The sequence below is a fragment of the Budorcas taxicolor genome, chromosome 13 (assembly GCF_023091745.1).
Source record: "Budorcas taxicolor isolate Tak-1 chromosome 13, Takin1.1, whole genome shotgun sequence".
NCBI lineage: Eukaryota > Metazoa > Chordata > Mammalia > Artiodactyla > Bovidae > Budorcas > Budorcas taxicolor.
The window spans coordinates 30,692,717-30,716,796 of NC_068922.1; the positions used below are offsets into that span (position 1 = coordinate 30,692,717).

Consider the following 24,080-nt stretch of genomic DNA (forward strand, 5'->3'; position numbering starts at 1 on the left):
CTATATTATTAGATATTTTGGCCACTCTTTCAAATAATGCCATAAAGAAATCTTTGGGAGTAATATTTTTTACAGGTATCAAAATATTTCCTGAAGACAGATCTCCAGGAACACTGTAACATTTAATGAACGTAGCTGCATACTGCTAAACTGCTTTTCAGAAAAGTTGGGCAAATTTGCACTCTGCCAGGGTTACAGAAAGGAGGCCCATGTGTCACCATGTTCACTATATTACTTATTTTTCACAAACCATTTGGTTTGTTTTAACCATCTTTATTTTAACCATCTCCCAACTGATGCTTTCTGCTGGGTCCCCCAAAATGTGGCCACTTCTGCTAACTTTTAGGACCCAGTTGTCACTTACAGTGGAAAGCTTTTTCTTCTTTAATGTGACGCTAGATTTCTGTGAAAAATTTCAAGTGGTTATCTATGTTTCCTGTGTTGCAGATGGAAGTTATGTTCCTTAAATGTGGTATGTATTTTAAATACTTTAAAAAAATATATTTTTATTTAGTTATTTGTTGCATCGGGTCTTAGTTGTATCATGTGAGATCTTTGATTGCAGTGTGAGGACTCTCTAGTTGGGGCATGCGGGCTTGGTTGACCTGTGGCATGTGAGATCTTAGGTCACTGACTAGGGATCTAACCTGCGTCCCATGCATTGCAAGGTGGATTCTTAACCACTGAACCACCAGAAAAGTCCCTAAATACTTTTATTATTAAGCACTGTTTGCAAAAAATTGAAATCAAGCTCCCCTCTCTGCCACCACATTTTGGGGATTATCTGGCAGCAGTAATGTCAAATAAATATCTTAGCTATTTGATATTTGACAGCTATTTGAAATTTGGACAGTTTTCTATTATGCTGTATTTGCTGGAAATTATTTTTAAAAAATATATCATGCTTGAGGTTTAGTTTGCAGGCTTGAAAATTTTATGTATGTAGCCACTGCTCTCTTCATTTCTCACTAAGAAGGCGTAATTGAAACTAGACTGTCACATTTGTTTGTATATAAAAGAAAAGTAATTATTTGTGGGATAATCCATTGGGATTTGGGGTATAGTTCTACATATTATGTGCCCTTTCCTCTTGCAAACTAAAATGAAAAAAGTGGAGGAGGGGGGAATCTTATAGGAATCATAGAGTTAGAGTAAATTTTCCTTTATTCATGAAACTTTTTCCTCTTTCACTCATTCTTTAATGTACCAACAAATGACTTTCTCTCTATTCAGTTCAGTCTACTTTCACAGGTGCAAATTACGTCCTAGATACTATATAAGCCTAGGGGATAAAAGAGAGATTCCCTGTGCTATACAGCAGCTTCCCACTAACCATCTATTTTCCACATGCTAGTGTGTATGTATGTCAACTGTACTCTCTCAGTTCATCCCACCCTCTACTTCCCCCTCTGTGTCCACAAGTCCAGTCTCTATGTCTGCGTCTCTATTCCTGCCCTACAGATAGGTTCACATGTACCATTTGTCTAGATTCCATATGTGTGTGTGTGTGTTAATATGTGACATTTGTTTTTCTGACTCATTTGTGTAGCACAGGGAGCTCAGCTCCATGCTCTGTGATGACCTAGAGGTGTGGGAGAGAGGCTAACAGGGAGGGGATATATGTATACATACATCTGATTCAGTTTGTTGTACAACAGAAACTAACACCACACTGTCAGGCAATTATACTCCAAAAAAGGAAGACAGAAACAGATTTTTAGGAAAGTTTACACTATGATGAAGCACAAGCTGGAATCAAGATTGCCAGGAGAAATATCAATAATCTCAGATATGCAGATGACACCACCCTGATGGCAGAAAGTGAAGCAGAACTAAAGAGCCTCTTGAGGAAAGTGAAAGAGGAGAGTGAAAAAGTTGACTTAAAGCTCAACAGTCAGAAAACTAAGATCATGGCATCTGGTCCCTTCACTTCATGGCAAATAGATGGGGAAACAGTGGAAACAGTGTCAGACTTTTTTTGGGGGCTCCAAAATCATTGCAGATGGTAACTGCAGCCATGAAATTAAAAGATGCATGCTCCTTGGAAGGAAAGTTATGACCAACCTAGATAGCATATTAAAAAGCAGAGACATTACATTGCCAACAAAGGTCTATCTAGTCAAGGCTATGGTTTTTCCAGTAGTCATGTATGGATGTGAGAGTTGGACTATAAAGAAAGCTGAGTGCTGAAGAATTGATGCTTTTGAACTGTGGTGTTGGAGAAGACTCTTGAGAGTCCCTTGGACTGCAAGGAGATCTAACCAGTGCATCCTAAAGGAGATCAGTGCCAGGTGTTCATTGGAAGGACTGATGTTGAAGCTGAAACGCCAATACTTTGGCCTCCTAATGCGAAGAGCTGACTCACTGGAAAAGACCCTGAAGGTGGCAGGAGAAGGGGATGACAGAGGATGAGACGGTTGGATGGCATCACCGACTCAATGGACATGAATTTGAGTAAACTCCAGGAGTTGGTGATGGACAGTAAGGCCTGGCATGCTGCAATCCATGGGGTTGCAAACAGTCGGACACCACTGAGCAACTGAACTGAACTGACACTATTAAGGAAAAGAGATTTCCTCCTTTCCCCTACTACTAGTGCTACTACTACTTCAGCTACTACTACTACTACACACATACACACACACACACACACAAACACACACACAAAGCACATAGTCAAATAGAGACTCATACCTTCATAGGTCAATTCAGTGCAATGTGACATTTGCTGGTATCTACTTTTGAATTTCATACTGTGATATATTCACTATGAGTACCCCTCCCCCTCCAACATTATCAGGTTTAGATAAACCAAATCTATACACTAATGAACTGACCATTCAAAAACTAGTTCCCATTTAAGCATTCTTGTTTCCATCATCCCAATTTCTGTTCCTGCCTTGCATCTGAATATCTTTTTCTTCATCTCTGTGGCTTGGCACAAATAGTCAAAAATATCAAGGGATAAGATGCAAATAGATTGCAAACTGAAATTGAAAGTTAAAAAAAGAGAGATGCCGTTGTATCATGAAGTTGAGGAAAGTGATACTGGAGAAATCCTACGATATATACCCACACAAATCCTATGATATATACAAACCCACACAAATGAGGATGTGACAGAATTAGACCTTTAACAGTATACGGATCACTGCTTCAAAAGAGAATATGAAGCATAAAACTGGTTAATGGAGGACTGTGGTAAAAAAAGAAAATGAAAACATCTTCAGAAATATTTTTTCAAAAATAACCTTTTTCATCACTGGGGTGCAAAAGTAAAGAATATCATCATATCCCCTTAAGATTATACAGTGGAAGTGACAAATAGATTCAAGGGATTAGATCTGATAGAGTGCCTAAAGGACTATGGACAGAGGTTCGTGACATTGAACAGGAGGCAGTGGTCAAGACCATCCCCAAGAAAAAGAAATGCAAAAGGGCAAAATGCTTGTCTGAGGAGGCCTTACAAATAGCTGTGAAAAGAAGAGAAGCAAAAGGCAAAGGAGAATAGGAAAGATATACCCATTTGAATGCAAAATTCCAAAGAATGGCAAGGAAAGAAGAGAAAGCCTTCCAAAAACAACAGAATGGGAAAATCTAGAGATCTCTTCAAGAAAATTAGAGACATAACACGGGAACATTTCATGCAAAGATAGGCAAAATAAAGGACAGAAATGGTATGGAGAATGGTATAACAGAATGGTATAACAGAAGTAGAAGATATTAAGAAGAGGTGGCAAGAATAAACCGAATTATATGAAAAAGATCCTCATGCCTCAGAAAACCACAATGGTGTGATCACTCACCTAGAGCCAGACATCCTAGAATGCAAAAGTCAAGTGGGCCTTAGGAAGCATCACTATGACCAAAACTAGTGGAAGTGATTGAATGCCAGTTGAGCTATTTCAAATCCTAAAAGATGATGCTGTGAAAGTGCTGCGCTCAATAATGCCAGCAAATTTGGAAAACTCAGCAGTAGCCACAAGACTGGAAAATGTCAGTTTTCATTCCAATCCCAAAGAAACGCAATGCCAAAAAATGTTCAAACTACCACACAATTGCACTTATCTCAAGCTAGGAAAGTAATGCTCAAAATTCTCCAAGCCAGGCTTCAACTGTACATGAACCATGAACTTCCAGATGTTCAAGCTGGATTTAGAAAAGGCAGAGGAACCAACACCATTGCCAACACCATTTGGATCACTGAAAAAGCAAGAGAGTTCCAGAAAAACATCTACTTCTGCTTTATTGACTATGTCAAAGCCTTTGACTGTGTGGACCACAAAAAACTGGAAAATTCTGAAAGAGATGGGAATACCAGACCACCTGACCTGCCTCTTGAGAAATCTGTATGCAGGTCAAGAAGCAACAGTCAGAACTGGACATAGAACAACAGACTGGTTCCAAATCGGGAAAGGAGTACGTCAAGCCTGTATATTGTCACCCTGCTTATTTAACTTACATGCAAAGTACATCATGAGAAAAGCTGGGCTGGATGAAGCACAGGCTGGAATCAAGATTGCTGGGAGGAACCTCAGTAACCTCAGATATGCAGATGATACCACCCTTATGGCAGAAAGCACAGAAGAACTAAAAAGCCTCTTGAAGAAAGTGAAAGAGGAGAGTGAAAAAGTTGACTTAAAGCTCAACATTCAGAAAACGAAGATCACAGCACCTGGTCCCATCACTTCATGGCAAATAGGTGGGGAAACAATGGAAACCATGACAGACTTTATTTTGGGGGGCTCCAAAATCACTTCAGATGGTGACTGTACCTGTGAAATTAAAAGATGCTTGCTCCTTGGAAGGAAAGTTATGACCAATCTAGACAGCATATTAAAGAGCAGACATGACTTTGCCAACAAAGGTCCGTCTAGTCAAAGCTATGGTTGTTCCAGTGGTCATGTATGGATGTGAGAGCTGGACTATAAAGAAAGCTGAGCACCAAAGAGTTGATGCTTTTGAACTGTGGTGTTGGAGAAGACTCTTGAGAGTCCCTTGGACTGCAAGGAGGTCCAACCAGTCCATCCTAAAGGAAGTCAGTCCTAAACATTCATTGGAAGAACTGATGCTGAAGCTGAAACTGCAATACTTTGGCCACCTGATGCAAAGAACTGATTGATTTGAAAAAACCCTGATGCTGGGAAAGATTGAAGGCGGGAGGAGAAGGGGATGACAGAGGATGAGATGGTTGGATGGCATCACTGACTCAAGGAACATGAGTTTGAGTTTCTCCAGGAGTTGGTGATGGACAGGGAAGCCTGGCGTGCTGCAGTCCATGGGGTCGCGGAGAGTCGGACATGACTGAGCAACTGAACTGAACTGAATTTCATCAAAAAAATTACATGCCTTCTTTCCCCAAATCCAACATTCGATTAATTTTTCCATCCTAAGAATTAGGACCTATCTATATTGACTTGTTTTTATAATATTTTATGTTTCTAATTTGAAATTTTAATCAAGTCCTTTAAATATGACCTATTATTCAATGTTGGTTTCTGTGTATTTTGATTACCCACTGCTGTGTAACAAACCATTCCCCCAAAACACAGGTTTTAAATAACAGCTATTTGATTATCTCCCATAATCATAACTGTGTGGGTTAGCCAGACTGTGCTGGGTTGGCTGTAGCTGGGCCAGCAGTCAGGTGGGATCTTAGTTGGGTTAGAAGGTTCAAGACAACTCATTCATGTGGTACCTTCAAGAGACAGCCACAAGGCTGAGCTCAGTGGGATGATGGGGTGGGGATAAGCCTCTTGCACTACACAGGTAGTCTTAGGGTCTCTCCTTCTCCACATGAGAGGGTAGCCAGACTTCTTACATTGTAGCTCAAGATGTCCCAAATCACAAAAACAAGCTATTTCCAAAAATGTGAGTCCCCAACTGACATAGCATCATTACCGCCGCATTCTGTTGGTTAAAGCCAATCTCAGACCAGTTCAGGTTGAGCCTAGAAACAGGCTGCACAAGTGTATGAATATTGGAAAACACAGTTTACTGAAAACCAGCTATGGAGACCAGCTAACACACAGTGTGAAGTGCCTTCATTTAAAGAGGCATTTCTAGGACCAGTTATCTGTGGATAATGAGGACCTCCTGTAGCTGTAATCACTTCAGTCAGTCATTTCCAAAAGCCCAGTGAGTTGTGATGTCAATTCCAACAGTCAATCTGCTTTTAACAATCATGGGCCTCAAGTGAAGGAATTCCTTTCTAAGCAAATTAGTCTCAGTTTGATTCATCGACTCCAATCTCTTATTGTTAGGGGTTTTTTTTAGAGAACAAATTTAGGTTCATTTGCCTAAGGATACTCAGCAACTATTTGGAAAAGATACAGTTGGGCAAATAATAATAATAATTCAGGACATTTGTCTGGTGCTTTATAATTTACATAATGCTTTTGGGTACCATCTTATTTGCTTTTCGTTTCAAATATTAAGCAGTAGGTCAGGCAGATCCACCACAGTTTTCAAGTGAGGAGACCAACATATCAGCTCACTGTAAGCTTTAAAATTTTTCAGTTACACAGATGGGCACACTGGAGCCAGAACTTCAAGTTCGGGGTCCTTTCAAATCATCCATCCCTCCTAGCCTCCTGAAGAGTCCTCTTTTAAGCCGAACAGTAGCTGAAACTGAAATTAATTAATTAACTCTCTGTCTCTGACTCTCTCTCATGTTTGTAAGTATTCACATGTATATAAAATGTACATTTTTTGGTTTTGGCAACAAGCTTTGTGGGCTCTTACTTCCCCAACCAGGGATTGAACCCAGGCCCATGTCAGTGACAAGTCCTAACCTCTGGACTTCTAGGGAACTCCCTAAAATGTACATTTTAAAAATCATTCTTAAAGTACAGCCTTTATTCATAGTGAATGAATAGCACTAATATTTAATGAAGTTCATTCTTTCACTTTCTTATGATATGTATGCATATATGCATATCTATCCATTCCAGTATTCTTGCCTGGAGAGTCCCATGGACAGAGGAGCCTGGCAGGCTACAGTCCATGGGGTAGTAAAGAGCTGGACATGGCTGAGTGGCTTAGCACATGCATATCTATATAAAACATACATTTTTTAAAATGTTACAAAATGTTTTAAAAAGTACTATCTTCATGGATAATGATCTCTAGAAAGTCAGTAATATCCACTTCAAGTTCAAAGCTATCACCAAAACATGGATGTCATCTAGAAGTCATCTGGTCAACCCATTCATTTCACAGACGGGGAAACAGACTCAAGAGTGTGAAGTTATCTGCCCAAAGTCATACAGCTGTTTAGTGGCAGAGCCAAGAGTTTTGACACTAACCAAACTGTTCTTCCAATTAAACCAAGCCACCTCAAAAACAGCCTCCCAGATGAAACTGTGTGAGGAATAGAGATGTTTTGTGGTTAAGACATGAATTTAATTTGCCAGGAATTAAAAGTAACACAAATTTTAAGACTCTTAATGACTAAATACAGTTAAGGACCAGCTGTGCAATTTGCTCAAAATATTGCTGTTTCCAAGAGACAACCTAGTGCTGGGAATCCACAGAAGAAAAAAAAAATCCTCTATAATAAGCTGAGCACTAACTTCACCTCAGAGAGTTCGTTACAAAGAAAAAGAAGTTCTAACTATTGCATCCAAGAGCTTGTCCTATGTTTCATTTCCAAGAGTATATGTTAGCAAAATCAAAAAGTTTGCATCAAACATTCTCAGCACTGAATGTGGAAACTTCTTCTGAGAATGAGAAGGGCTAAGAAGAGTTAACATCTTAGTTTTTCAAATGAAGAAAAACACAAAGATCCGTTCAGTTCTGCAGACAGTATTTTGCCAACATTGCAAAACTATTACTTATATTACAACAATAAGCAGTTAGCAATATTGTATTTTGGCCTCAGTAGAAAGAAATATTTTTTTCCTCTCTTCCACCCTCTTCCATACACCCCTCCTCTCTCCCTTTGTTTCATTGTTGTTGTTGTTGTTGTTCAGTTGCTAAGTCGTGTCCGACTCTTTGCAACCCCATGGGCTGCAGGACACCAGGCTTCCCTGTCCTTCACTATCTCCTGGAGTTTGCTCAAACTCATGTCCCTTGAGTTGGTGATAGCATCCAACTATCTCCTCCTCTGTTGCCCTCTTCTCCTGTTGCCTTCAATCCTTCCCAGCATCAGGGTCTCTTCCAGTTGAGGGGAATATATTTTCTGTTTGTTGCCTAAACAGGTAATAGATTCAAGAAGCCAGTGGTATCATTTATCATAGCTATAATGTATGTGACTTGAAGAGTTGACCAGTTAGCACATGTCTGACTAAATTAAAATCAATGAAGCTATAGGCTCCATCCCTTTAGTCGAGAGCCTCATGTAATTTCTGGGTTTAATAATCACATGAATGATTTGTCAGTTTAGAGGAACTGTTCGCATTAAGGAGCACAGGATCAGGAAGGGCGGAGCTGACCTAGAGGAGGGTACCTTTGCCAAGCACACTCATCTGTGACCAAATTTTTCTAGGAATGTCACACCTGGGGTACATCTCTGCTGCCATCTTCATATTTGTTGTTTGAGATTTGGAAATATCCCCAGTTTGGCTCTTTTACTTTCTTCAGTTCAGTTCAATCATTCAGTTCAGTCACTCAGTCAAGTCCAACTCTTTGTGACCCCATGAATCGCAGCACGCCAGGCCTCCCTGTCCATCACCAACTCCCGGAGTTAACTTAGACTCACGTCCATCAAGTCAGTGATGCCATCCAGCCATCTCATCCTCGGTCGTCCCCTTCTCCTCCTGCCCCCAATCCCTCCCAGTATCAGAGTCTTTTCCAATGAGTCAACTCTTCGCATGAGGTGGTCAAAGTATCGGAGCTTCAGCTTTAGCATCATTTCTTCCAAAGAAATCCCAGGGCTGATCTCCTTGCAGTCCAAGGGACTCTCAAGAGTCTTCTCCAACACCACAGTTCAAAAGCATCAATTCTTTAGCACTAGCTTTCTTCACAGTCCAACTCTCACATCCATACATGACCACTGGAAAAACCATAGCCTTGACTAGACGGATCTTTGTTGGCAAAATAGTGTCTCTGCTTTTTAATATGCTATCTAGGTTGGTCATAACTTGTCTTCCAAGGAGTAAGTGTCTTTTAATTTCATGGCTGCAATCACCATCTGCAGTGATTTTGGAGCCCAAAAATATAAAGTCTGACACTGTTTCCACTGTTTCCCCATCTATTTCCCATGAAGTGATGGGACCAGATGCCATGATCTTTGTTTTCTGAATGTTGAGCTTTAAGCCAACTTTTTCACTCTCCTCTTTCACTTTCATCAAGAGGCTTTTTAGTTCCTCTTCACTTTCTGCCATAAGGGTGGTGTCATTGGCATATCTGAGGTTATTGATATTTCTCCCAGCAATTTTGATTCCAGCTTGTGTTTCTTCCAGCCGAACGTTTCTCATGATGTACTCTGCATAGAAGTTAAATAAGCAGGGTGACAATATACAGCCTTTTCCTATTTGGAACCAGTCTGTTGTTCCATGTCCAGTTCTAACTGTTGCTTCCTGACCTGCATACAGATTTCTCAAGAGGCAGGTCAGGTGGTCTGGTATTCCCATCTCTTTCAGAATTTTCCACAGTCTATTGTGGTCCATGCAGTCAAAGGCTTTGGCATTGTAAATAAAGCAGAAATAGAACTCTCTTTCTGGAACTCTCTTGCTTTTTCGATGATCCAGCGGATGCTGGCAATTTGATCTCTGGTTCCTCTGCCTTTTCTAAAATCAGCTTGAACATATGGAAGTTCACAGTTCATGTATTGCTGAAGCCTGGCTTGGAGAATTTTGAGCATTACTTTACTAGCATGTGAGATGAATACAATTGTGTGGTAGTTTGAGCATTCTTTGGCATTGCCTTTCTTTGGGATTGGAATGAAAACTGACCTTTTCCAGTCCTGTGGTCACTGCTGAGTTTTCCAAATTTGCTGGCATATTGAGTGCAGCACTTTCACAGCATCATCTTTCAGGATTTGAAATAGCTCTACTGGAATTCCATCACCTCCACCAGCTTTGGTCGTAGTGATGCTTTCTAAAGCCCACTTGACTTCACATTCCAGGATGTCTGGCTCTCGGTGAGTGATCACACCATCGTGATTATCTGGGTCATGAAGATCTTTTTTGATCTTTTTGATCTGTTTATTCTTGCCACCTCCTCTTAATATCTTCTGCTTCTGTTAGGTCCATACCATTTCTGTCCTTTATCAAGCCCATCTTTGCATGAAATGTTCCCTTGGTATCTCTAATTTTCTTGAAGAGATCTCTAGTCTTTCCCATTCTGTTGTTTTCCTCTATTGCTTTGCATTGATCACTGAAGAAGGCTTTCTTATCTCTTCTTGCTGTTCTTTGGAACTCTGCATTCAGATGCTTATATCTTTTCTTTTCTCCTTTGCTTTTCGCTTCTCTTCTTTTCACAGCTATTTGTAAGGCCTCCCCAGACAAGCCATTTTGCTTTTTTGCATTTCTTTTCCATGAGGATGGTCTTGATCCCTGTCTCCTGTACAATGTCATGAACTTCAGTCCATGGTTCATCAGGCACTCTGTCTATCAGATCTAGGCCCTTAAATCTATTTCTCACATCCACTGTATAATCATAAAGGATTTGATTTAGGTCACATCTGAATGGTCTAGTGGTTTTCCCTACTTTCTTCAATTTAAGGCTGAATTTGGCAATAAGGAGTTCATGATCTGAGCCACAGTCAGCTCCTGGTCTTGTTTTTGTTGACTGTATAGAGCTTCTCCATCTTTGGCTGCAAAGAATAGAATCAATCTGATTTCAGTGTTGACCATCTGGTGATGTCCATGTGTAGAGTCTTCTCTTGTGTTGTTGGAAGAGGGTGTTTGCTATGACAAGTGTATTCTCTTGGCAGAACTGTTAGCCTTTGCCCTGCTTCATTCTGTACTCCAAGGCCAAATTTGCCTGTTACTCCAGGTGTTTCTTGACTTCCTACTTTTGCATTCCAGTCCCCTATAATGAAAACGACATCTTTTGGGGGTGTTAGTTCTAAAAGGTCTTGTAGGTCTTCATAGAACCGTCCAACTTCAGCTTTTTCAGCATTACTGGTTGGGGCATAGACTTGGATTACTGTGATATTGAATGGTTTGCCTTGGAAACGAACAGGGATCATTCTGACATTTTTGAGATTGCATCCAAGTACTGCATTTCGGACTCTTTTGTTGACCATGATGGCTACTTCATTTTTTCTGAGGGATTCCTGCCTGCAGTAGATATAATGGTCATCTGAGTTAAATTCACCCATTCCAGTCCATTTTAGTTCACTGATTCCTAGAATGTCAACGTTCACTCTTGCCATCTCCTGTTTGACCACTTCCAATTTGCCTTGATTCATGGACCTGACATTCCAGGTTCCTATGCAATATTGCTCTTTACAGCATCGGACCTTGCCTCTATCACCAGTCACATCCACAACTGGGTGTTGTCTTTGCTTTGGCTCCATCCCTTCATTCTTTCTGGAGTTATTTCTCCACTGATCTCCAGTAGCATATTGGGCACCTAATGACCTGGGGAGTTCCTCTTTCAGTATCCTATCATTTTGCCTTTTCATACTGTTCATGGGGTTCTCAAGGCAAGAAAACTGAAGTGGTTTGCCATTCCCTTCTCCAGTGGACCACATTCTATCAGACCTCTCCACCATGACCCGCCAGTCTTGGGTGGCCTCCTGGGCATGGCTTGGTTTCATTGAGTTAGACAAGGCTGTGGTCCTAGTGTGATTAGATTGACTAGTTTTCTGTGAGTATGGTTTCAGTGTGTCTGCCCTCTGATGCCCTCTTGCAACACCTACCATGTTACTTGGGTTTCTCTTACCTTCTCTTATTTACTTTCTTAGTCAAATAGAAGAAAGAAACTGGGGGATGAAACCCACCATCTTCCTTTGAGTTGTAGATACAAGTTGCTCATTTGTATCCCTGAGTGGTTTTTGTTGTTGTTTTTTCATTTCTATTTTTTGGCCTCACTGCGCAGCATGTGGCATTGAACCTGTGCCCCCTGCAGTGGAAGCCGAGTGCCAACCCCTGGACCACCAAAGGAAGTCCATGACTTTGTTTTATTTATGTCACAGTTTGAAGAGCTTGCTGAGTCCCATTACTGCTCTGCGTACTGAGGTTGTCGGATTTCTTTTTCTTTATTCAGGCATGGCTATTGATCTTTGGACAGTGTTTAATAGGAAAACTTATAAATCTCCACACAGTAGAGCCACTTAACCATAAATATTTGGGTAAGTGGACATGGGGTAACGTGTGTGAAGAGAGATTCCTTGCGTCACTATTGTTCAGCCACCCGACCGATGCTGCCTGAGAGGAGGCGTGTCAAAGTCTTGAACCTGCGCATGATGGAAGTATTCAAACAAAGTATTAGGTGGTGTTTAAAATATTTTAGTCACAAATCAAATGTCAGCTGTAAGTACAGCTTTTATGGAGCACTGCTGCTCTGTATGATGTCACCCATAAAAAATAGAAGTGCCCACACATTTCCATCAGACAGCACTTTTCTCTAAGGAGCCCATTTATTTGGGGGATTCTTTTATAGCATCAGCAAGGCCAGTGAGAAACTTCCATCTGCTGTACTTCTTTCTGCTTCTGCTGGCTCACCATCTCCACTGGCGTCCAGCTCAGACAAAGCCACCACCTCCTTTTGTCCAGATTCTACCCACACCCCGCTGGTGTCCACAGGCACACTGGCTGCTCTTCTGTCCATTCTCCACACAGTTGCCAGGTTATTCAGATCATATCTTCTCCTGCACAAAACTCTGAAATGCTTTCCCATTTTTTTTTTAATGTGTTAGGGTTTGACTAGGGAAAGGAAACAACTCTAAGTGAGATGGACCAAGAGATTTATTCAGTCAGTTCAGTTCAGTCGCCAAGTCGTGTCTGACTCTTTGTGACCCCATGGACTGCAGCACTCAATGCTTCCCTGTCCATCACCAATTTCTGGAGCTTGCTCAAACTCATGCCATCCAACCATTTCAACCTTTGTCATCCCCTTCTCCTCCTGCCTTCAATCTTCCCCAGCATCAGGGTCTTTTCCAGTGAGTCAGTTCTTTGCATCAGGTGGCCAAATATTGCAGTTTCAGCTTCAGCATCAGTCTTTCCAGTGACTATTCAGGACTGATGTCTTTAGGATGGACTGACAGGACCTCCTTGCAGTCCAAGGGACTCTCAAGAATCTTCTCTAACACCACAGTTTAAAAGCATCAATTCTTTGGTGCTCAGCTTTCTTTATAGTCCAGCTCTCACATCCATACATGACTACTGGAAAAACCATAGCTTTGACTAGACAGACCTTTGTTGGCAAAGTAATGTCTTTGCTTTTTAATATGCTGTCTAAGTTGGTCATAGCTTTTCTCTCAAGGAGCATGCATCTTTTAATTTCATGGCTGAAGACACCATCTGCAGTGATTTTGGAGCCCCCAAATATAAAATCTACCACTGTTTCCATTGTTTCCCCATCTATTTCCCATGAAGTGATGAGACCAGATGCCATGATCTTCAGTTTCTGAATGTTGAGTTTTAAGCCAACTTTTTCAGTCTCCTCTTTCCCTTTCATCAAGATGCTCTTTAATTCTTCTTCACTTTCTGCCATAAGGGTGGTATCATCTGCATATCTGCTGCTGCTGCTGCTGCTAAGTCACTTCAGTCGTGTCCAACTCTGTGCGACCCCATAGACGGCAGCCCACCAGGCTCCCCCATCCCTGGGATTCTCCAGGCAAGAACACTGGAGTGGGTTTCCATTTCCTTCTCCAATGCATGAAAGTGAAAAGTAAAAGTGAAGTCGCTCAGTAGTGTCCAACTCTTAGCGACCCCATGGACTGCAGCCCACCAGGCTCCTCCATCCATGGGATTTTCCAGGCAAGAGTACTAGAGTGGGGTGCCATTGCCTTCTCCCTGCATGTATGAGGTTATTGATGTTTCTCCCAGCAATCTTGATTCCAGTTTGTGCCTCATCCCGCCCAGAATTTCACATGATGTACTCTGCATATAAGTTAAATAAGCAGGGTGACAATATACAGCCTTGACATAGTCCTTTCCTGATTTGGAACAAGTCTATTGTTCCATGTCCAGTTCTGACTGTCGGTTCTTGACCTGCATGCAGATTTCTCAGGAGGCAGGTCAGGTGGTCTGGTATTCCCATCTCTTTCAGAATTTTCCACAGTTTGTTGTGGTCCACACAGTCAAAGGCTTTGACATAGTCAATAAAGCAGAAGTAGATATTTTTCTGGAACTCTCTGCTTTTTCAGTGACCCAAAGGGTGTTGGCAATTTGATCTCTGGTTCCTCTGCCTTTTCTAAATCCAGCTTGAACATCTGGAAGTTCATGGTTCACATACAACTGAAGCCTGGCTTGGAGAATTTTAAGCATTACTTGACTAGCGTGTGAGATGAGTGCAGTTGTGCAGTACTCTGAGCATTCTTTGGCATTGCCTTTCTTTGGGATTGGAATGAAAACTGACCTTTTCCAGTTCTGTGGCCACTGCTGAGTTCTCCAAACTTGCTGGCATATTGAGTGCAGCACTTTCACAGCAGCATCTTTTAGGATTTGAATTAGCTCAGCTGGCATTCAATCACTTCCACTAGTTTTGATCATAGTGATGCTTCCTAAGGCCCACTTGACTTCGCATTCCAAGATGTCTGGCTCTAGGTGAGTGCTCACACCATAGTGATTTTCTGGGTCATGAAGATCTTTTTTCCATAGTTCTTCTGTGTATTCTTGCCACCTCTTCTTAATATCTTCTGCTGTTAGGTCCAGACCATTTCTGTCTTTATTGTGCCCATCTTTGCATGAAATGTTCCCTTGGTACTTCTAATTTTCTTGAAGAGATCTCTAGTCTTTCCCATTCTGTTGTTTTCCTTTATTTCTTTGCATTGATCACTGAGAAAGGCAGAGCTTCGAACTTAAAAAGTTGTTGAAGAAGTGAACTGAAAATCAATTCACCAAACATCAACTTGCCAATTTCACCATTGCTTCTAGAATTAAAATTGTGTATCTCCAATCTAGTCTAGTACCTGGCACAGAAGACATAAGGGCAGAAAGAGGGCTTATGTCTGTGGAATAGGACAGTGCATTGCCATTAGAGAAATTCCATTCAGGCATATGTAAAATATTCAGAGTTCTAGAAGTCCTACTCTGAAATATGAAATATAACTGAAATGAATCTCACTCTAGGTAGACAGAAAAGTCTTAAGCATAATGACGAGGGGGAAGCATGTGGCACAATTTCAATGAAACAAAACTAAATTGCTCCCAAACTACCCACTTACCTCCCAACTCTAATAATTAGGCCGATTTACTCTATATTTTATAAATCATTGACGCATATATTTTCAAAAAAGACTGAGCCTACATGTCATCTCTTGTTTCCAGCTCAATGGTATAGTGCCTTTCTCTGAGTCTGTTCTTCTTCTTCTTTTTTTTTTTTTTTCTTTAATGTTCTATGCTCTTTTTATCTCTCTCTCTCGACTCCATACCCATTGGAATTGGTAGTGCTGTTTTCTCTGACTGGGCTCTAATAGGAATTGCAGACTTTCCTCAGTCTCTCTGACTGTTCAGATTTCATATGTGAAGTACAAAAATCTTGTGGCAATTGTGTTTATAGCTCTGCCTAACCCCTTCCCCTCCCAGAGAAGGAAATGGCAGCCCACTTCAGTATTCTTGCCTGGAGAATCCATGGACAGAGGAGCCCAGCAGGCTACAGTCCATGGGTTGCAAGAGTTGGACATGACTTATCGACTAAACCACCACCACCACCACCACTTTCCCCAGTACCTTCTGGGCAGGTGTATGCAGTGCTGAAGTTTGCAAGTCTTCTGTAAAATGCCAGAAGCCTCCTTTTTGTGTTAGGGCTGGGGTTGGGGCTGGAGGGGTGTGGGGGGATTGGGGGGCAGGGAGGTCACTCCTATTTGCACAGCTGTGCACTGCAGCTTTTATTCTGCACTTATTGTCCTCTGTGTTCTGTGCTCTCTCTCTATGGCAGAAGGCCATTAATAGCCCTTTGCCTGCAGATTAAGAAGAGAGCAAGTTCCAGGCTGAAAATAGACCCCAAAGGGCTGCCTCATAGAAACCCCATAGTTTCTGCACAGAAACTATGAAATCTACCTGCATACTTTAATCTCACTAAAACAGGGTTCCTCAACCCCTGGGCCATGGACCTGTACCGGCCGGGTTAGGAACCAGGCCACGTATCAGGAGGTGAGCAGTGGGTCAGTAAGTGAAGTTTCTCTGCATTTACAGCCACTCCCCATTGCTCTCATTACCAGTTGAGCTCCACCTCCCGTCAGATTAGCCTGTCAGCATTATACTATAGTAGGAGATCAAACCCTGCTGTGAACTGTACATGCGAAGCATCTAGGCTGAGGGCTCCTTCTGAGAATCTAAGGCCTGATGATCTGATTCTGTGTTATGGTGAGTTGTATAATTAATTCATTATGTATCACAATGTAATAGTAACAGAAATAAAGTGCCCAATAAATGTAATGCACTTGAATCATCCCCAAACTATTCCTTCCACATCACCACCCAACCCCTTCGTCCATGGACAAATTGTCTTCCGAAAAACCAGTCTCTGGTGCCAACAAGGATGGAGATCACTGCACTGAAAGACATTCTAGCTTAGAGTGGTGTTGGGTCTACTTTGCTCTTTAATCTTTTCTTATCTTTTAAGTATGGGCTACATTGTATCTGATCATAGGAAGCACCAACTAGCTCTGCCTGAGAGTGTTAGAGGAATTTCCTAGAGGAGATGACAGTTCTTAAATGATATTTTTTCACGAAGACTCACAGTTTGTGAGCTTGAAATTTCCAACATTGATCTTTCAAATCTATATCAATTAAATATGTGGTTTGGCACTTTTCTAGTAAAAGCAATAGCGTTTTGTCAATTTATCCAAGTTTCTGGCCCCTGGAGATACTCCAGGAACACATCTGTAAGATCACCAGCCAGAAGGAGGGAAAGAACCAGTGAACCCATATGGAACATTGAGTCTATTATTAAATGATACTTTGATTCCATCAACTGAAGGAACTAGCTACAGTCACAAGGAATAAAGCATTGAACAGTGGGTTCTTGGACATCATCAATGGAAAATATTGCCCTCTGTAGTGACTGGCAGCTACAGAGTAATTCTATAAATAGACAAACATCTTCTGTTATGACCGCCATGTGAAATATTTAGCTGTTGGAAGCCTGACTTGCAGAAGAGCACTCTCAAGCAAAAATTAATGGCCATGCTAGCCACAAGTCCTAAAGTTCTCTGTCAAACAGGCTAAATCAATCCTCTATGGATTGCACACCAATATATGTCAAACACTTGGATTCCAGATGATTGCAGTGGCTTGATATAAAGTGACCCCATAACTCAGTATTCCGCTTTCTGTATCTTTATTTTCACCTTGTCTTACATATGCACTGTACCTGTTACAAATTTGTCCTATACCCACTATGCCCCTAAATGATGACTTTTTTAATCAATCACTTCCTCTAAAAAGGAATAATGCAGGACATATATGAGTTTCCAAAGTCAGCATAACAAAAGGTGTGTGCTGAGTCCCAGACACTTGGATGGGTCGTTTTACCTGTGCTATATAATTTAATTTCATTCTTATGACAGCCTATGAAATGTGCACTGTTGCTCTAATTTACAGATCGGAAAACTGATGCTCAGAAAGTCACAAAGGACCATCCTCAAAGGGATGTGGTTCCCTGGCAAAGGGGGAAACAGTTTCAGAATTTCATTTAAAGGAACAAAGTGAAAGAACAAATATTTAATGAAATATTTAAAAGAGTTAAACTCATTGGGACACAGTCAGTTAGTAGTTCTCAGGGTCTTGGGGAAAGAGAAAATGGGAAATTATTGCTTAATGTTTACAGAGGTTTTGTCTGGAGTGATGAAAAAGTTTTGGAAACATATGCTGATGATGTTTGCAAAACATGGTGAATGTAATTAATGCCACTGTACTGTACATTTAAAAATTATGGTCCAATGATTAAGAATCCACCTTCCAATGCTGGAGACGTGGGTTCAATCCCTGTTTGGGGAGCTAAGATTGCAACTGAAGAGCTGTAAGTAGAGAAGCTTGAGTGCACCTCAACTAGAGAAAAAGCCTACATGCAGTAATGAAGACTCCACAGAGACAAATTTTTTAAAACCCACAAAACTGTTAAAAGGCAAATTGTATGCTATATATATTTTGTGCTTCCCAGGTGACTCAAATGGTAAAGAATCTGCCTGCAATGTGGGAGACCTGGGTTGATCCCTGGGTTGGGAAGATCCCCTGAAGGAGGGCTTGGCAACCCACTCCAGTATTCTTGCCTGGAGAATCCCTATGGACAGAGGAACCAGGCGAGCTACAGTCCATGGGGTCGCAAAGAGTCCGACATGACTGAGCACAGTAAAGGTGGCTCAGTGTTGAAGAATCGCCTGCCAATGTAGGAGACTGGAATTCAATCCCTGGGTCGGGAATATCCCCTGGAGAAGGAAATGGCAACCCACTCCAGTATTCTTGCCTAGGAAATCCCATGGATGGAGGAGCCTGGTGGGCTATAGTCCATATCCCCTGGAGAAGGAAATGGCAACCCACTCCAGTATTCTTGCCTACGAAATCCCATGGATGGAGGAGCCTGGTGGGCTGCAGTCCATATGATCGCAAAAGAGTCAGACATGACTTAGCAACTAAACAACAACATATATATTTTACTATAATAAAAGAAGATGGGAGAGGAGGGGAAAAAAAGCAACAATGTGAGAGCTTCAAAGGACACTCCGTTTTACTCAGTTCCCGGTGGATTTCTTCTGCCATCCCTTGGATGTGTCTGGTTGGTCCTCCAGTGTCTGTCTCTGGCCATGGTTTTGTCCTTGACCGTGTACCTTCATCACTTTCAGGATATCCTTTCTCTTTTCCAAGTGAAACCCCTTCATTTATGAAATGAAAAGCTGTGGAATTGGGATCTTTGCTGTCACCGATACAAACTTGGTGCAGACTTATTTGTGTTACAAATGAAAGTAAACAGAGGATAAACAGAGTGGCATTTGTTCTTTTTAGAGACAATAGATTTCCGTTTTAGAATGCACAGTTGCTTCCATTAAGCCTAAGAATTTTTGCTTTTAAAATTTTTGAAATGTATTTCTGACTGTGTGCTCTAGACAAAATAAAACACCTAGAATGGAGAAGTTTGTTTGTTTGTGTTTTTTCATTATTAGGCCTAGACATGCTCCTCCTAGCTGTTTTTTGGGGAATAATCTGTGAAATGATCAATTTTGTTGTATTCCTTTTTATATCTCCAGTTTTGACACAGTGGACCTGGCATCATGTGGCTAGTAAATGAGTCATGAAATGATCAGTCATCACAGTATATTTAATTTAGCTGAAAAATGACATATGGCTACTGATCTATGGCTACTTCAGATATAAGTTATTGATTATGAAGGTTTTTTAATGGACATTATTGTTGAATTATCCAAAGAAGCATAGCTCTAATGAGATAAAATTAAGCAAAAGAAAAATGTGAACTGAATATCAAGAAATACTTCCAGTAGATGAACTTGGGATTAAATCAGACAGAGAAGTCCCAGTGGAAGTGGTTGGGGGACATTTAACACCATGAATGCTACTTCGAGCTGCAGTGAACTTAAACAATGTACAAGCGACAGACTCTGACTTTGGCAGGATGATGAGTGAGATCCTATCTCTAGTTTCATTGATTCTCTTACCCTGGTATACATTCACAGCCTCACATCCCCTATGGACAGAATTTATGTGTGTGTTAAATTTTCTGATTATCGTTTTCTTTTTTACAGGAAACACTCTTTTTAGAGCATCGCCTGGTCCCATCAGAAATGTCTTCCTTAAGTGGGAAAGTTCAAACGGTCCTGGGCCTTGTGGAGCCTGGCACACTGGGTCGCACCCTGACCCACGAACATTTGACAATGACCTTTGACTGCTGTTACTACCCACCTCCTCCAAGCCACGAAGTTATCTCCAAGGAGCCTATTATAATGAAAAATTTATTTTGGATCCATAAAAACCCTTATTCCCATAAAGAAAATCTGCAGCTGAATCAGGAGACGGAAGCCATCAAGGAAGAACTGTTGGATTTTAAAGCCAAAGGTGGAGGAGCTTTGGTGGAAAACACAACCACTGGGATCAGCCGAGACGTGCGGACCTTGAAGTGGCTTGCGGAAGAGACTGGCGTCCACATCATAGCTGGGGCTGGCTTTTATGTGGATGCGACTCACTCTTCAGAGACCAGAGCCATGTCAGTGGAGCAGGTATCAATAAAAGCCTTCATTTCTTGGACAATTGTTGTTGTTGTTCTTTATCCTCTAATTCATGTCCAACTCTTTTGCAACCCCATGAACTATATAAACTACCAGGCTCCTCTGTCCATGGGATTTCCCAGGCAAGGATACTGAAGTGGGTTGCCATTTCCTTCTCCAGGGCATCTTCCCGATCCAGGGATCGAACCCTTGTCTCCTGCTTGGCAGGTGGATTCTTTACCACTGAGCCACCAGGGAAGCCCTTCTTGGACAGTATTTGTGTGTAAATTCAGAACAGTCAGCCCTTCAAACCTTGGATTATCCCTACATGTCATCTACATTTGGAAATGTCATTGGCTCAGAGGCATGCTATGGAAATTTGCCAGCTAGCAAAGACATCTGTCACTGGGACCTAAATTAGAAACATTTCATTTTACAAAGAAACAGTGTCCTGGAAGAAGATCTTAATGCATGGGTCACCAAAAAACCTGATATGTTCATACTTTGATTCCCGTATATGATATCGGCTCAGTAGTGGTGGCACAGGCTTTGTGTAAATCTCAACTTTCCATTGTAAGCTTCAGTTATGCAACCTCAGTTTTCTTTCTGGATTTTATCATGTAACCGGCAATAAAAATTCACTGTAGGGTGAAATTTGGCAGGCATAGACTTAGCACTTTTGCAAATATGTTTCCTTCTCCTTTTACAAAACAAGACGGGTAGAAGAAAATCCACTTTCCTGTTTTTGTTTAAATAGGATCTTAAGCAAGAATGGGCAGAAGGAAAAGTAAATCTTTCAGGGATTAAAGAGAAAGAATAAGCCACAAAGCTTTTTTGCATGTCTGTGTGTGTTCCTTCTATATATGCACATAATACAAATGTATATGTATTTACATGTATATGTATATATTCATGTGTATCTTCCATTATCTGTTTCATAGGCATAGAATGTCAGCTGCAGCCTTTGCAAAGAATCAGTTAATCTTTAAAATACTTTATATTTCAGATTTTTATCTGCATTTTTCCCAATCAGGCCTTTCTCTTTTTAATTGGTGTCATATTTATTTATTTATTTAGTTTTGGCCACACCGTGCAGCATGCAGGATCCTAGTTCCCTGACCAGGGAGTGAATCCAGGCCCCCTGCATTGGGAACATGGACTGCCAGTCTGTGTGTGTGCTCAGTCGTGTCCAACTCTTTGCCAGCCTGCCAGGCTCCTCTGTCCATGGGATTCTCCAGGCAAGGATACTGGAGTGGGTTGCCATTTTCTATTCCAGGGGATTTTCCCAGGAATCGAACCCAAGTCTCTTGTGTCTCCTGCATTGGCAGATGGATTCTTTACCACTGAGCCACCAGGGAAGCCCAGGGACATACTCAAATATATATATATATTTTTTAATTGGTCCCTTTATATACACTGATATTATTTGAAGACTATCCTGATATCAGGGATTACACATTCCTCTAACCACACTTAGCAGTAACTATAAAAAGGAACTGTCCCAAAATGTCACCTTAGAATTGTGTGCTGGGAATTTGCTTTGCTGCTTCCCTGGTGGCTCAGATGGTAAAGAATCTGCCTGACCCAGTTTCGGTCACTGGGTCAGGAAGATTTCCTGAAGAAGGGAATGGCAATCCACTCCAGTATTCTTGCCTGGAGAATGCCATGAACAGAGAAACCTGGAGGACTATAGCCCATGAGGTTGCAAAGAGTCAGACATGACTGAGTGACTACGCTTTCTTTTTCATAGTGTAAAGGGAACTTCCCAGGAGGCTCAGTGGTAAAGAATCCACTTGCCAATGCAGGAGACACTAGCTCAAATCCCTGGGTCAGGAAGATCTCCTGGAGAAGGAAATGGCAATCCACTCCAGTATTTTCACCTGGGAAATCCCATGGATAGAGAAGCCTGACAGGCTACAGTCCATGGAGTCACAATGAGCCAGATACAACTTAGCAACTAAACAACAAGAACAGTAGGGCAAAGGACAGAATAAATAATAGAGGATTAAAGAATTACTTGCTACGGCTGACACAGACTCAAAGACAGTCTTTTTACATTCTACATGCCCCTAAGATTAAATTATGGCTTTTTATCTCAATGAATGAATGAATGTACAATTATGTACTCTTCTTAAGTCACTTTTCCCCATGTAGCTTCCTAAATCCATGAATTTCTTGTAAAATAATCACAGTAAGATACTATCAAATCTTTGATTTAGAGTAACTTGTGTTTTTTGTGTGTTTTTTTTTTTTAATTAAAACTTTTAAAAATTTTTCTTTGGAGTATATTCGATTACCAATGTTGTGTTAGTTTCAGGTGTCCAGCAAAGTGATTCAGTGATACATATACATGTATAACTTTTCAAATTCTTTCTTTTTGCCACACTGTGCAGCATGTGTCATCTTAATTCCCCAATGAGGGACTGAACCCGGGCCCCTTGCATTGGGAGCACAGAGTCTTAACCACTTAAATTCTTTTAGAGTAACTTTTTGAATTTGAGATTTTGCCAGTAAAATGCCTTTCTCATTTGCCAATATTAACTGAATGAATGTTGAATACATTTATACCTTTTTAAAATAATGAGTGACTCAATGAATAAATTCACTCACATACTGTATTGGCTCTCTGTTGAAAAATCTAGTCTATAAATTTTCATTCTCTCTTCCTTAGCTTACTGATGTCCTTGTTAATGAAATTCTCTGTGGAGCCGATGGAACCAGTATCAAGTGCGGCGTTATTGGGGAAATTGGTTGCTCCTGGCCTCTGACTGACAGTGAAAGAAAGGTTCTGCAGGCAACAGCTCACGCCCAGACTCAGCTTGGCTGTCCTGTTATTATTCATCCCGGAAGGAATCAAAGTGCACCATTTCAGATTATCCGAGTGTTGCAAGAAGCTGGAGCAGACATCTCCAAAACAGTTATGTCACACCTCGATAGGTAAGCAGAACATCTACCAATTAATGTCAACCATCACGTGATTCATGGATAATCAAATAAATAGAATCATCAGATCAATGAAACACTAGAGAAAACTACCAACTACACGTTAGATAGTATTTAGAAAGTTTTACCATAAACATTAATAAAAGCCACTGATGCCGTTTTTGTGTCCCTACTCTGTGTCAGTACCCTAGGTATTTTGCATACACCATTTCTTTTAATTTAGTTAATCCTTCATAACCCTTCAAGGTAGGTATCACTGCTTTGCCTCAAGGTATGATGTCACAGTTGGTGTCAATTCCAACTGCTTAGTGTTTACCAGTAGTTAGAGTGATTAATTTATCTGCAAATATAAAGGGAGGGCAAATTGGTTTCATTCTGAGAATAAAAACACACATATAAATGTTGAGGTTTGCTGTTGTGACTGATGGTTTGAATCATCTGAATTTTGGAAAATGCAATGCTAAAAAAGTAATAGTAATATGTATATTATTTGTTTGGTGGTATTATATCTTAGTTTCCTATGGTTCTGTAACAAATTGTAAGAAACTAGGAGGCTTCAAGCAGTAGAAATGTATTCTCTGACAGCTCTGGAGGCCAGCAGTCTGAAATTAAGGTGTTGGCAAGGCTGTGCTTCCTCCAAGGACCTACAAGGAGGCGACTTCTTTGCTGTTTTCACCATCTGGTGGTTCCAGGCTTTCTTTGGTTTGTAGCCACCTAAATTCAATTTCTGCTCTGTCTTCAGATGGCCTCCTCAAGCCCGTCTGTGTCTCCCCTTTTGTTTCTTATGAAGACACCCGTTATTAGATTGAGTGCCCACCCAGATCATCCAGAATGACCTCATCTCAAAATCGTCAACTTAATT

General features: G+C 41.1%; 1 protein-coding gene across 4 annotated transcripts in view; it reads left to right on the forward strand.

Moving 5' to 3' along the window:
- The window catches only part of PTER (phosphotriesterase related), a 79,210-nt gene that overhangs the window by 23,500 nt on the left and 31,630 nt on the right, over window positions 1-24,080 (forward strand). For all 4 annotated transcript variants that reach the window (XM_052651108.1, XM_052651111.1, XM_052651110.1 and 1 more), the window contains 2 exons: window positions 19,817-20,287; window positions 22,947-23,212. In XM_052651108.1, the coding sequence (XP_052507068.1) occupies window positions 19,856-20,287; window positions 22,947-23,212 (698 nt within the window). In that variant the 5' untranslated portion in view covers window positions 19,817-19,855. The remainder of the gene's footprint in view (window positions 1-19,816; window positions 20,288-22,946; window positions 23,213-24,080) is intronic.